We start from the raw sequence: 15,551 nt of genomic DNA on the forward strand, positions 1-15,551 counted from the left end.
GGGTGGAGGTTTCCAGGGACTGGGCCACCGCCCACTCCTTGGTCTTTTGGCAGTGCCTGGGAACTGTCATGGCACCTCTGGTTGTGTCATTTAGCTTACTGATTCAGGGTCAAGGTCTACTCAAGGTCGACTTGTCTGCCATCTTGGACTCACTTGATTTTAACTGGTTTGTGTCGTGTCCTTGGGCTGTGTCATTCTTTCAAAAGTTGTGCCCTGGCCCTCTTCCTCCTGTTACAGGGGTGCAGCCAATTAACAATGCAGTGGTAGTTTCACGTGCTCAGTGAAGGGATTCAGCCACGCACATACATGTATCTGCGTGTGTGTTGAGTCGCTTCAGTCGCGTCCAACTGTGTGCTACCCCATGGACTTGCAGCTTCCCCAGCTCCTCTTCATGGAATTCTCTAGGCAAGAATACTGGAGTGGGTTGCCATGCTCTCCTCCTGGCGATCTTCCCAACCCAGGGATGGAACCGATGTCTTTTATGTCTAACCTGCATTGGTAGGTGGGTTCTTTACCACTAGCGCGACCTGGGAAGCCCATACATATATTAATTCTTCCCTAAAGAAGAATAATGCCAGCCTCCCGTCCAGGCTGGCACATAATTGAGTAAAGTTCCAGGCGCTATACAATAGGTCTTCGTTGGTTATCCATTTTGAATAGAGCATGTGTACATGACCTTCCCAAACTCCCTAACTATCCCTCCCCCTGGCAACCATAAGTTTGTTTTCTAAGTCTGTGAGTCTCCTTCTGTTTTCTAAGTAAGTTAGTTTATATCATTTCTTTTTAGATTCCACATTTAAGGGATGCCATACGATATTAAAGAGATTACTTTTAGATTGGGGATCCAGGGAAGCACGTACTATTTGATCTAGGTCTTGGCAGGTTAGAGGTGGAAGTGTGTGTCAGTCAAGCGTAGGGAGCTGAGTGCAGAAGCCCAGTGCGTGAAAGTCTAGGGTACTGTCTGCCTTGCAGAATTGCTCTGGACTGGGTCTGCTCCATCTTGAGACTGATGCTGAGGGCTGTAGTTAACCTTTACAGAGCTTCATGCCATGTTTTACATGGGATACTCACTTGGCATTGGCTGTATGAACTTAACTTGATCAGCAGACATCATCATTGTTAAATTGCTTGTTCACAGCCTTACCAGTCATAAAGCAAAAAGTAATTTAAAGACTAGAATTCTTATGTTATCAGTAAAATTACAGGTAGATTACCTTCTTGATTTGATTTTTGAGGATAACAAATCAAAACTTATAAATGAATTAAAACCATTGATTTATACCATTCCTATATGTGACATGAAAACACTTTAAGATAGAAGGGACAAATGTGAGATTCTTAAAGACTGATCAACACAGTGTCTTTGGGATCTACTTTAAATGACAGCCTTGAAGCCAAGCTTTAGACAATTATTTTGTTGACGTGTAAGTAGTTTCAGTTGTCTTATACTTTGAAATGAATTGTATCCTTTAAGGATTAAAAAATAATTGCTGGTGTGTACTTTATTTATTAAAATTTTATTTTTTATTGAGGAACAGTTGATATATACTATCATATTAGTTTAGGAGATGTAGAGTTGCTTTAGATTAAACAAATAATGATTGTTTAAAAAGCCAATATGTTATTTATTTGCTTTGGTAAACTTAGGGAATCAGAATTGGAATATACATTTCTTTAGTAGAATTTCTTAACTATTTTGAAGTGGCTCTGTTTAATGTGTTACCTATGATTAGGAATGGACAGATAGAAATATAAGTTGGGGAGGGAAGTGGGAGGGGGGATCGGGATGGGGAATACATGTAAATCCATGGCTGATTCATGTCAATGTATGGCAAAAACCACTACAATATTGTGAAGTAAGTAGCCTCCAACTAATAAAAATAAATGGGAAAAAAAAAAAGAAATATGAGGAGTTGGGGAAAAAAAAGATATTCTAGGCCAGACGTTTTCTTTTTTGTTGTTGTTGTTTACTTTGGGGAAAGCTCCCTCTGTTTGTTTAAAAAAAGTTTTTTAAACTTTGACTTTGTGTTGGGGTATAGCTGATTAACTGTGTTGTCATAGTTTCAGGTGGTCAGGAAAGGGATTCAGCCATACATATGCATGTATCCATTCTCCCCCCAAATTCCCCTCCCATCCAGGCTGCCACATAGCATTGAGCAGAGTTCTAAGTGCTATTACAGGAGGTCCTTGTTATCCATTTTAAAATAGCGGTGTGTGCATGTCCATCCCAAATCCCTACCTGTCCCTCTGCCCATCTCCCGCACCCTGCAACTAGAAGTTCCTCCTCTAAGTCCATGCGTCTGTTTCTGTTTTGTAAATAACTTCTTTTGTATCATGTCTTTATAGATTCCACAAATAAGGGATGTCACACGCTTTCTTGTTGATCTTGGAAAAAGAAATGATATCTGTTAAAATAGGGTAGAGTATATTGACTTAAGGATTATAGTAGAAAATACTTCAGGCAATTAGGAAGATAAAGAGTATTGGTCCATGATGATTTTGTATCCTCGACTATTTTATATATTTGAATAATGTGTAATTTTATTTTCTTCACTGGTTAGCTTTGATAGGGATATACAAACCAAATTTGAAGTTATTTCTTGCTAGTTTGCCATGCTTCATAAATTCATAAATTATCTGATTTAATTTTGTTCTCATTTCACAAATGAGGAAAGTCAGGTTAAGCAGTTTGTTTCAGTGACCTGCAGTGAATTAAAGAGACAGGTCACCTTTTTATGTTAGTGGATTGTTAAGAAAAACTCATGAAATTCACAGACTTCATGTTGCAGGTGATTAAAAATAAACTTCTGTAAGTTGAAATAAATTGTTTTGTTCATTAAATAATTATAAATGTAATTTAAAATTTTTTCTAAATATTTTTGTGAGGTGAGTAAACAAATGAAGTAATTAAATAGAAACTCATTTATTTTCTTGTCTTTTTTTTTCTTTCTCCCAATAGGACCAGACATATTATCAGTCATTTCAGGTTTCAGAATATGGTAAGAATTCTTCAACTTATTTTGAAGGAAAATGTATTTGTTCCTTTCCACAGGGAAGAGAGAGATTTCTAGGAGGTATATTGTTTAAAGTAAAAACCCCAATGGAGGTAAAATCCTGATATTTCTTATAGGTCTGAACTTTTTTTATCTGTAAAAGATCATTATAAAGAGTAAAGTGGGAATGAGATTGCCTATAGTCCCATGATCCTACTCTTTTTCTTATGCACAGTTAGCCTGTTTTTGTATTTTGCTGTGATCATAACATATTTAAAATTATTATCATTTTTTAAAGCATAACCTCACTGATTTCCTGATTTTCCCACTTTTCACTTGGTCAACACTAGTAAAGACCGGGTTTAACTTGGGTAAATCCTCTTCCTGCAGGTGCCACTTCTGTAATGCTGTAGTTGGAAACACGTAGGTGTAAGCAATGTGGGACCCAGCGGTTTTTTGTTGGTGCATGGAGAAGAGGAAAGCTGAGAGTGGGTGCATAGGGTCCCAGTATTAGTTACACTTTGAACAACTGTTCTGAAGTTGTACACAAGCTCTTTTGTCTGACTTGTGTTATTTTTTGAGAGGGTGTCTCGTTCGGGCATTAGAAATTCTGGAAAGTCATCTGCTTGCACATTTGTGGCTGCGGTCCACGTGTCTCTCACAGCGTTGTCACAGCTCAGTTTCATGATCAGCTGGAAGAGGGAGCAGCAAAGCTTTTTCCTATAAATGGCCAGATAGGAAAACTTTATGCTGTGTGGCTCACATGGCTGTCTTTACTCAAGTTTGCCATCACAGCACGCAGCAGCCGTCAGCAATATGTAAGTGAAAGTGGCTGTGATCCAGTACAATTTTATTTATGGATGTGGAAATTTCGATTTCACATGATTTTCACATGTTGTGAAATACTCTTCTTGTGATTTTTTTCCCCAACCAATTAGAAACGCACAAACCATTCTTAGCTCATGCTGGTCTTTGTTTGCTGACCTCTGATCTGGAACTGTTTTTGTCCAGTTCAGGGGTCACTCAGCACATTGAATGCTTGAAATGTGGCTGATGCAAATGGAGATGTGCTCTAAGCGTGTAAAATACCCAATTTTGAAGATGGTATAAATAAAGAAAAATACCTCCTTAATAATTATTTATATTGATTACATGTTGCAATGATATTTTGGATATATGAGGTTATATAAAATGTTGCAAAATTAATTTCACCTGATTTTTTTTTTTCTTTTTAAATGTGGCTGCTGAGCATACGAAATGACACCACGTGGCTCACATTTTTTTTCTTTTGGACAGCCCTGATCTCGAGGAATAAGTCAGAGGTGGCTGTGACTCTCATAGGCTGTTTTTATGTCATGTAGTAGTGGTGCTGGGTGGTTGTATGTTGTTGAAGGAGGTATGTTGTGGAGGCATGATGGATTGCCAACCTGTGATATCTGTGGAGGGGACATTCTGATTTCCTTGTTCTGAGGAGGTTCCACCCCTGGGGGGGCCCCGACTTTTGTGCTGGTGCAGAGTCCTGGACTGGTCTTGGTCTTGGAGTGTCCGGGTCCTCCAGGGTCTTTAACCTGGAGCTGGAGGCTCTCCTGTTCTGCCGATTCCTTGGTCGTCTTGTTTCGTCTCTTTTACTAATTGTTATGAGATGAATCTATTTCACTGGTCAGTGAATTTAAAAATGAGAATTATTTCTATAGATTTGTTTAGATTGGTAGGAAATATTTTCTTTTAACTCCAGTGAAGTGCTTTGTATTAAATAATATTACTATTTATGAAATATTTCACAGCTTAATTATATTTGTTGTTGTTGTTGTTGAGTCACTAAGTCATGTCCGACTCTCTGTGACCCCACGAACTGCGGCATGCCAGGCTTCCCTGTCCTTCACAATCTCCTGGAGTTTGCTCAGACTCATGTCCATTGAGTTGGTGATGCCATCCAACCAGACTGCATTAAATAATACTACTATTTATAAAATATTTCATAGCTGAGTTATATAAAGCCAGCCAAAGTAGGGGTTTCTAGTTTTGGGATTACCTTCAGGAACCAGTACCTGTTAGACAAGAAAAGCATCATTACTTGTAGCCATATCTTAGTAATTAACTAGAAATCCTAGTACACAACTTTCTCTTCATGGGATTCCATTGGGTTAGACTGTCACCAAATTTGCCTTTGATGGTCTCAAAGGATGCAGGGTCTCTGTGAATGCATGTATGTCAGCATGCAGAAGGAGAGTAAGAGTCAGGATGCGCTTTTAGAAACCAAATTGGAACAAAGTCCTCAGAGGTACCTATTTATCAAATAATATGGGTGACAATTGAATGAAAAAGCCGGGTCTTCTAGCACTCAGGTGGCTTTGCCTCTAGGATGCAATCTATATTTGCCTCTAGGATGCAATTCTGGATGCAATTTATTTATTTTTAATTTTTTCTATTAAACTTTTTATTTTGTATTCGAGCTACAGTCGATTAACAATGTTGTGATAGTTTCAGGTGAGCAGTGAAGGGACTCAGCCATACATGTACCCGTGTCGATTCTCCCCCAAACTCCTTCTAACCCAGGCTTCCACGTAACATTGAGAAGAGTTTCCTGTGCTACACAGTACGTCCTTGTTAGGTATCTGGATCCAGTTTGGATTCTGCCAGTGGGAGGCTTCACAGACATGAGTGTCCACAGCAGCCCTCCCCATTCAGTGTCTTGTCACCAGCCTTATGGGGTTTTAGATTTTGAATGGAGTGAAGTACTTTCATCTATGTGTTAACGTGTATTTGGAGCCTAACGAATTTAAGTTTAAATGATACCAACTCCTTTAGAACAGTTCTATTCACTAGTTTGTTAAACTGTAAAATGAGAGGAAAATGGACTGTTTAAAATATTCTTGCTTTTCTTTTCCAGTATTACCAAAGTTTGAAGTTGCTTTGCAGACACCATTATATTGTTCTTTAAATTCTAAGAGTTTAAATGGTACTGTCACCGCAAAGTAAGTATCATATTGCTTTTTATGACTATAAACTGTTGTGAAACTGCATGACAGAGAGCTCATTATATACCCCAGAACATGAGCGCAACATGTTGCTTGTTAAAATACCCCAATGGACAGGAAGCAAGTGTTTATAATAAATAATTAGGCACGGAACATGTCTGCACAAGTCTTTGTAGCCATTTCTCTGCTTCTAAGCTGATCCAATCCTAAAATAGTCCCCATAGGCTCATATCTTTCCAACACTAGTCAAGAGATTTACCTTATAGATTCTGCAGGATTGAAAAAAAAAAAACAACTTTATTTATTCCTCATTCAGCGACATGGGTTAAGGCAACTTACTCTTTTAAAAGCTAATTATTTTCTCTGTCAATAATGGATGTTGAGACTTTGGGGAGGGGATTGGTTCCCTTGGGGCTTCCCTGGTGGCTCAGATGGTAAAGAATCTGCCTGCAATGTGGAAGACCCGGGTTTGATCCCTGGGTCAGGAAGACCCCCTGGAGAAGGGAATGGCTACCCACTCCAGTTTCTTGCCTGGAGAAATACATGGACCGAGGAACCTGGCGGGCTACAGTCCATGCGGTTGCAAAGAGTCAGATGTGACTGAGTGACTAACGCATTTTTTTCACTTTGTTCCCTTATTGCAGTTGGCAGATGTATCAGTAAGTCACATTCATCATCCATTTCAGCATGTGTACACAGAGACTTCCAGCCCCCCGCTGTGTAACTTCTGTCTAGTGGCTTCCATGATTTCATGATTTTGATCCACTGGCTTGAAGAGCACGGCACTTTGTTTTGCTGAAGCAAAAAGCATGCTCTGGTTTCCAGACCAGTGGCCCTTCAAAGTATAGGGTGAATTTGCCCTCAAGTAAATCCAGCACTGATTTCTTGTAGCATTTAAACATTTTAATTTAGTTTCAAAATTTTTTGTCCCTCCCCATCTCCCAGGGTTTGCAAGGACTTGGCTGGGGCGACACCTGTGACATGGGTCTCTCCTTGGCTACCTGTCAGTGGGCTGGAGTTGGCCTGGGTGGCTAAGGCCTCTTCGGGAGAGCAGCCTGTGGGCCGGGGTCCCACCTAACCCTCTGAGGACCTGGGACCTGATGGAGCATTGCAGTACCCTTTCCTGTTCAGTTGTCCCTCCTCTGTGTCACTTGCATCTCCTCTCCCAGACCAGAGAGTGGGCCCAGTAAACCTCAGCAGATTCCTGGCGTCCTCTGCAGCTCTTTTGGAGAAGTGCTTGCTTTTCCTTCCCAAGAAAGGCTGTCCCATGCAGCGTTTATTTTGTGTATGTGTGTGTGTGTGTGTGTGTGTGCGCGCGTTAGTCGCTCAGTTGTGTCTGACTCTTTGTGACCCCATGGACTGTGGCCTGCTAGGCCCCTCTGTCCATGGACTTCTCCAGGCAAGAATAGTGGACTAGGTTGCCATTCCCTTATTCAGGGGATCTTCCTAACCCAGGGATCAAACCCGGGTCTCCTGGGTTAGAGTCAGATTCTTTACCCTCTGAGCCACCAGGGTTTAAGTTTATTTATTTCAATTTTGATTGTGTTGAGTCTCTGTTGCTGCAGGGGGCCTTTCTCTAGTTGTGGCGAGCAGGGGCTACTCTTCTTTGCGGTGCGTGGGCTTCTCATTGTGGTGGCCTCTCGTTGCAGGGCACAGGCTCTAGGTGCCCGGGCTTCAGTACTTGCAGCACATGAATCAGTAGTTGTGGTGCACTTTTGCACGTGGGATCTTCCCGGACCAGGGATCGAACCTGTGTCCCCTGCATTGACAGGCAGATTCTTATCCACCAGACCACCAGGGAAGTCGTAGCATTTATTTTTGATGTGTCAATGTCTGTACTCAGGTTTGTGAAATTTATTTAGTTTCAGAATTTATTTGTAATAACTGGTAACAACTGTACCCCACGTCACCACTGTCTCCTCACAGTATTCCTCTCTTGTTGGGGGTCTGTGGCAGTGGCAAGCATGGGCAGTGAGTTCACATACCAAAACATCTGAGGACTCCTGTTTTAGGTTCTTCTTGCAAACAAATCATGTGAATCCATGTGACATAAAGGCAAAAATGTGTCTACGATTTGTATACCAAGCTAGTTCAACTAAGAGGTAGCTTCCAGTGTGAATGTGGGTACTGTGGCTGGATTTATGGTTTAGAAAACATATAAATGCCAACTTTTCATATTATTATCCTGCTCTTGATCTTAGCTGAAGGTCAAGCATTCTGTCTGGGTTTTATTTGGAATTCTTTGACTAACACATATAAAACTTAGTGACTGCAAATCCGCATAAACCATCTGTGTGCACATGGGTTAAATTGAAAGTGGATATCTTCTTTTTTCTGTTTTTGGTTTTCAGGCATGTGCCAGGGATTTAAACACAACTAGTTAAAACAGTGGTTCTTAAACTCTGGTAACTGTCTAGAAAATTTATTGTACACTTTTCAGGGAGGGTAAATCCCTTGAAGCCACAACACTAACAGCCTCTTCCTCATGCCACGCAGAGCCCTGGGGACCTCCCGGCCCAGAGGCCTTTCTGTCCCCCATTTCTTGTAGGCAAGATTCCAGCCTCCATGACCTTTCCTGAGTTCCAAAGGGCAGACTTTAGGGGGACTTCCCTGGTGGTCCAGTGGTTAAGAAACTGCTTGCTAATATAGGGGGCATGGGTTTGATTCCTGGTCCGGGAAGATTCCACATGCCATGGGCAGCTAAGCTCAGTCCCCACACTGCTGAGCATGCACTCTATAGAGCCTGTGAGCTGCAAGTGCTGAAGCCCTTGAGCTCCAGAGCCCATACTCTGCGACAAGAGAAGCCATCACACGAGAAACCTGGAGATTAGTCCCCACTCAGAGCAACTCGAGAAAGCCCGGGTGGAGCAACAAAGACCCAGGGCAGCCAAAAATAAATAAATACAAAGGGCAGATGGGAACAGTTGCGGGGCAGATTCTTTACCATCTGAGCCACCAGGGAAGCCTGACTATATAACTGCTTCCTATTCACCAGGGAGAGGGCGGGGGCACAGTTCTTGAGGCGCTAGCCTCCTGTGTTCCCCTTTTGTCTGGCAAAGAAGTAAAGCCGCTTTTCCCTTTCCTCCTTACTCTGTCTGCATATTTCTGTTTGACCCCGGTGCACAGAGAGCCAAGGTTCTGGCAGCGTGTTCCTTCAGTGCAGGGATCCTCTGGTGTCAGGTGATGGTGGGCGAACTGTGACCTTACCTGGAATTAAGAGTGCATCATCAAGTAGTTAAGATCTTCCGTTTGATGGGGGTTTTAGTTCTGCAGAAGAGCTCAAAGACACTGTTCTGTGTATCCCTTGAGGCGGAACCAGGACCCTGCCCCGAGGCTGCACTATTGTTTCTTGACTGCTCCTCCCTTGTCTCTGGTCCTCTCCCTTCCCGGATTAACCGCTGCTTGAACCTGTCCTTTGGAAGGCAGGGAAGGGGACACAGAAAGGTTTTTGTGCCCAGGAGCCCCACAGGGTTCCATTCAATTTCAATTGCATTATGTCTAAAAATAACAACTACCTACCTTGATTAAAAAGTACTTTATTCGCAAAGAAGACTAACCATCATCCGAGCCTTTGGTGAATTGTAATGTGTTTGCAGTAGTGAAATCAAAGCTCTCTGATCACAGATCACCACAACAAATATAATAGTGATTGGGTAGAGAGGGTGGTGGGAGGGGGGATCGGGATGGGGAATACATGTAAATCCATGGCTGATTCATGTCAATGTATGACAAAACCCACTACAATATTGTAAAGTAATTAGCCTCCAACTAATAAAAATAAATGAAAAAAATATAATAGTGATGAAAAAGCTTGAAATATTATGAGAATTACCAAAATATGTCACAGAGACTTGAAATGAGCAGATGGCTTTGGGAAAAGGGCACCAGTAGACTTGAGTATCAAAAAGTGAAAGTGTTAGTTGCTCAGTCAAGTCCGACTCTGTGACCCTATGGATTGTAGCCCACCAGGCTACTCTGTTTATGGAATTTTTCAGGCAAAAAGAGTGGGTAGCCGTTCCCTTTTCCAGGGGATCTTCCTGACCCAGGGGTTGAACCCAGGTCTCCTGCATTGCAGGCACATTCTTTACCGTCTGGGCCACCAGGGAAGCCCTTGCTTATTGTGAGCTTGCCACAAAAGTTCAATTGGTAAAAAACACAGTATCTGTCACTTCACAGTATCTGTGAAGTGCAATAAAGCAAAGCACAATAAAATGAGGTCTGCCTGTAGTCCATTTCGAGGACTTCCTTCCTATTACCCCTCCTTCCTTCAGGCTTCAGTTGCCTGGGGGTGTCCACAGTGGGGGCTGAGGAAGGCAGTCTGCCCCAGGGCAGCTCAGATCTTATGTGTGAATTCAAATGGGTGGCTCTGAGATGGCTGAGGAGGCCCTTTGCTTGAGGTCTGTGGATAAACGGTCCTTCTCCACCCCAGCGTTCATGAGTTCTCAGTCTACCAGTGCGTTTCAGGAAGGTCTCCTTTTACTCAGATTGTGTATGTAATTTGCAACTTTGCAACAGAGTCAGGAAATCTTTTGACTAGCAAGGTCTTTCACCAGTCTCTAAAAATTGACATAGACCTAATCTATAAATACTGTGTCCTGGAGGAGATGGAGGTGATGACGGTAAAGTTGCCATCATCCTATGTCTATTGAGAACCCACCTCTCCTTCCTTCAGGCTCATCCTTCCAGTTTGCCTCGGACTGGGTCTCCTGTCGGGAGAATCCTGGCCCACTTCGCTTCTTACCTGTGTCTGAATTCTTCCATTTGGTGTCTTTAACCTTCTGCTGTTTGCTGGCATCTTCACTCTGTGTTTAAACGTGTCTGTCATTGAAGGAAGCAAACCCTCTCTGATTATCCTGCCTCCTTCTAGCTGCTGCCCCATCTCTCACCTCTTTGTAGAGTTCCAGCTGCCTGTTTCTGCTTCTTCACATCCTGTTTGTTCTTCAGCCCCCTGTGTCCTGCTTTTCTCCTTCACCATGGATCGAAACTGTTTTCACTAGGGCACAAAGGCTCCTTCTTGCCTCACCTTGTGGCTGCTTTCTTAGGCTGTTACAAATTTTTGCCCGCCTTGCAGCACTGATCATTGCTGTCCTCTCATTTTCCTTCTGACTTTTCTCCTTTTGCTTTGGTTACTCCTTTGAGGCTCTTTGCAGACAATGTCCATGTTGAAAACCTTCTTATTCCTTAGAGCTCCATCTTTGGCTCTCTTTTCTATTTTTATGCATTTACTCAGAGTTTTCTTCTCCATAGCCAGAGCTTCTGCTCCTGTTGATAATCTGATGAAACCTGAATGCCTACGGGGCTTCCCTGGTGGCTCAGTGGTAAAGAATATGCCTGCTAATGCAGGAGACACAGGTTTGATACCTGAGTCGGGAAGGTCCCCTGGAGAAGGAAATGGCAGCTCACGCCAGTATTCTTGCCTGGGAAATCCCATGGACTGGAGAGCCTGGCGGGCTCCAGTCCATGGGATCCCAAAGAGTCCAGCATGACTTAGTGACTAAACAACAACAACAACAACAAAATCCGTATCTCCAGCCTTCATTTCTGGCTTGACAGTCAGATCTTTATGTCTCGCTGCTCACTGGACATCGCCCAATGGATGTCCCACAGATACATGAAGCAGGCTGTCTTCCCCAGCCCTGGTTCTCTGCACCCTTCTCCTGGTGGACTGCACCTCCCTCTGTCTAGCTGCCCGGGTCAGCTGTAGTCTTCCGACTCCCTCGGTTCACAGCCAGTCAGCATCCAGGGCTGCTGGTTCTGTCTCCTTGTGAAAGTCGCTCAGTCGTGTCCGACTGTTTGCGACCCCGTGCACTATACAGTCCATGGAATTCTCCAGGCCAGAACACTGGAGTGGGTAGCCTTTCCCTTCTCCAGGGGATCTTCCCAACCCGGGGAATGAGCCCAGGTCTCCTGCGTTGCAGGCAGATTCTTTACCAGCTGAGCCACAAGGGAAGCTCTCTCTCTCCTTTATATCTCTCAAATAATCCGTCCCCTTTTCTCCACTGGCACTTCCTTCACTCAGGCCAGTGTCTCTTTCTTTCTTCAGCTACTGTTGTAGTTTCTTAAGAGTGTTTCCTGCGTCCATTTTGGCGACATTTAGTCTTTTCTGTACTTTGCATCCAGACTTCTTGTTGTCTCCTCTTCTTTTCCTTCTCTCTTTCTCCTCCTCCTCTTCTCCCCCAAATCCCTACCACTTCTGCGTTCTTTTTTGACTGAAAAAACAAAGCTAATTCTGTTGCCTTTTACATGAAAGTTTTCAGACCACTGCCTTGAGGGTGAAGTTCAGAATTTTTAGTGTTTCTTACCAAGTTCTTTTCTAGTTTCAAGTCTTTTGAAACACCTCGCCCAGCCCCTCATCTCCCCTCCCAAAGTCTCTTCCCAGATTTTACCTGTGCGTCCAAGAATGCACAATGCTTTTTCTGCCCAAGATGACTTTACTTAGGTAATTTCAGTGTGTGGCTTCTTGCGCCCAAGCTTCTGCCCTTAGACCACGTGGCTCGATCACCTCTTTGAGGGTGGGTCTGTGTCGCGGTTACCACTGCACAGTGCCAGTCATGGAGTGGGCTTCTAATAAATGCCCATTGAAAGAATAAATAGATAAAACAATGTGACTCCTAAGATTTTAGTTTCAAGCTGTGTGTAGCACAGCAGAGGCCTCTATACCTAATCAAAAGCCTCTTATTTTGAGTGAACTAAATTAAGGTGTATGGGCAGTAGTTTTGGTTTTGTCACCAAATTAGGGAGTAAAGAGAAGGACTTGAAATCCAGTTGTCTCTTGTGTGTACTTTGAAAGATGAGTTCTGTTGTCTTACCACTTGGAAAGTTGTTATTAAGTTATAGAAATGATTAGCTCTTATAGTCATCTCTATGAGCGGATGATAACAATTTTGGTTACTTTTGATTGTGGCCATCTATCCCATCAAAGTATAGTTGATGTGCAGAGGGTTACTGGAAATTTCCTGGGGCAGAAAGTTAACACTCTCTTTTAGTTTAAAATTTTTTAGCTGAGATAAATAAAAACCTGCATATGCTTATTAGCTTTGATGTGAACATCTGCTCACTATTCCCACCTCATTAAAATAAATAATAGATTCTTTCTTCTCATCATACTAGGTTTAAGAGGATTGTAAAGAAAATAACGTGGCATACATCTAGTTACTTCCATAACGTTTGTGGACAGTAGAACTTCAAAAGTATTGTTTTTATAATCTAAGGCTTATTAAAATGTAGTTATTATTTGATGAGTTGAGACATTTGTATCCTGGAAATGACATGGAAAAAATGGTGGGGAGAAATATATGAATTATAATGATAGGTTCACTTGTTTTAGGTATTATTTTGTAAACCTATTGTGCTATGGTTGTTTCCTGAAAAAACAAAAAAAAAAATCCTTGTTTTGTTAATGATATCATAGAATATCTTTGACTTACTTTTTAAAAGTTAAGCTGTTACTTTCTGAATGATAAGTTTATTCCCCAAAGCATCTAGATTCTGTTTAGCACAATAATGTCAGTATCCTTGTTTCATGATTATCATAAATAAATCAGCTTGGGACTTGGAAAACTAAATCCATGTCACATTTAAATCAAAATTAAAAATATTTGTGTCTGACAATACTTTAAATAATGTATGAATTCTCAGCTCCCTGTACTATCATGTGATATAACTTTTAAAATAATGATGATGTTCTGGTGTTCTAGATATGCATTTATTTAATTTTTAACAAGATACAAGCAGAGTTAGGTTTTGAGAACTCTTTTGAATGTATGAATTTGATGCTGATATTGCTATCTGGGGGTTTCCACTAACTGTATTGTTTTTGTTTGGAAGGGTGGTGCATTTGAAGATGGACTGTTTTATTTTTTTAAATTTTGGAATATGCTATATTTTATTATCAGTTTTTGAGTTGAATTGATCCAGACAAGGGGATGTTTTCTGTGATCCAGATGAGGGATTCAGGAAGCAGGAGTTAACAGTCACATTTTTAGAGTGCAAAATAAAATTAGCTTTCATGTTTGGCTGAGCATTTCGTAATAGAGATGGAAGGAACCCAGGAAACGGATTTTCAGAAGGCTTTCTGACAGTAAAAAGATTTACCAAAGACAGCCTCTCCTTTACACAAAGAGACTTTCCCTTCGTGAGAGACGATACAGTTAAAAAGTAGAATGCAAATCAGCAAGAGTGATATCTTCTTGACTCAAGAAGATAATTTTGATTTTATGGATAATTTGCTCTTATTTTAAATTTTCTTTCAAAAAGTGAATTTTCAATAACTATGAGCACATTTGATGCCCTGGTGTGTTGGTCTAATAAACCCTGATGGTTTATTGAAACATGCAGGAAAAACATTTTAAAATGTTCAAAAGTTACAAAGTCTCCTGGGCATGCAGTTAATGGGCCAGCCCAGACTTCTAAGAATAAAAGATTTTCATAATCTTTTAAGAAATCTTTCAACGGGAAACTGTCACTTCCAGTTAGGATCAGATTTTCTCCAGGAGGCTGGGTAAAGTGTGTGTGTTGTGAACTGTTTTGAGGTATTGTAGTAAAAAATCTTCCCACTTTGGAGAAGGATCACCATTTATTAAGCACATTCCTATGTTTTAGTTTTAAAAAGTTGTAGTAAGAGCATGTTTTTAATATAATTCTTTTAACTTAGGTCCTGTTTATTATTTTTCAGGTATACATATGGGAAGCCTGTGAAAGGAGACCTAACACTTACATTTTTACCTTTATCCTTCTGGGGTGTGAAGAAAAATATTACAAAAACATTGAAGGTAACTTTTGCGGATCTCTTTTAACCTGTAATGGGGAAAAACTATGTGTACATTCCCCAGAAATAAGATTTTATACCGAATTAACAAAGAGTTGAGCATGAGAAAATCAAGAGCTTTCTATCATTGGACAAATGAGAATTTGCCTGTTTATTAAAGTAATTAAAGTGGAAATAGAACCTTTGTATTGTTGTGACTTAGTTTGAATTTTATTTCTAAAATTTGAAGTGCTAAAGTGAAGAATGAAATTGAAAATTTTTTAACAAAACAGATAAATGGATCTGCAAACTTCTCTTTTAATGATGAAGAGATGAAAAAGGTAATGGAGTTTTCGGATGGACCTTCTGAACACATGTACCTGTCTTCTCCTGGGCCAGTAGAAATCTTAGCCACAGTGACAGAATCACTTACAGGTTTGTAGACTTTGAAACACAGGCGAAGCTCTGTATGATGTGCTGCTCTATCATTTCTTATATAATTAGCATGTTCATTTGAGGGCACTGTTGCCTAAGGATGCTATTTAATGCTGAAATTGTCATGAATATTAGTCTTAACTTGCAGAATGTTTTCATAATGAAGGGGAAACTTATTTTCTTTGAACAACTGTGCTTCAACCACCTGTGATAGGTATTCATAATTTTTTCCATCTCTACCGTTTTTTCCAACCTGAAAACTACATGGAAGGGCTACCTTTTCAGCTGACTAACCATCCTCCTTTTATTTTTTTTAAATAATGTCCTCTGAAATCTCACCTCCTCCTAATTCTTTTATAACGTGTTCTCTTTTAATAATAAAATAAAGGTTAATTACTT

At 41.1% G+C, this 15,551-nt stretch overlaps 1 protein-coding gene across 1 annotated transcript in view; it reads left to right on the top strand.

The window, feature by feature from the left end:
• The window catches only part of CD109 (CD109 molecule), a 151,218-nt gene that overhangs the window by 56,397 nt on the left and 79,270 nt on the right, over positions 1-15,551 (top strand). The window contains exons 6-9 of the mRNA XM_043439714.1: positions 2,960-2,999; positions 5,884-5,968; positions 14,646-14,742; positions 15,011-15,152. Coding sequence (XP_043295649.1) covers positions 2,960-2,999; positions 5,884-5,968; positions 14,646-14,742; positions 15,011-15,152 — 364 coding nt within the window. The remainder of the gene's footprint in view (positions 1-2,959; positions 3,000-5,883; positions 5,969-14,645; positions 14,743-15,010; positions 15,153-15,551) is intronic.

Source organism: Cervus canadensis, chromosome 20, assembly GCF_019320065.1.
Source record: "Cervus canadensis isolate Bull #8, Minnesota chromosome 20, ASM1932006v1, whole genome shotgun sequence".
Classification (NCBI taxonomy): domain Eukaryota; kingdom Metazoa; phylum Chordata; class Mammalia; order Artiodactyla; family Cervidae; genus Cervus; species Cervus canadensis.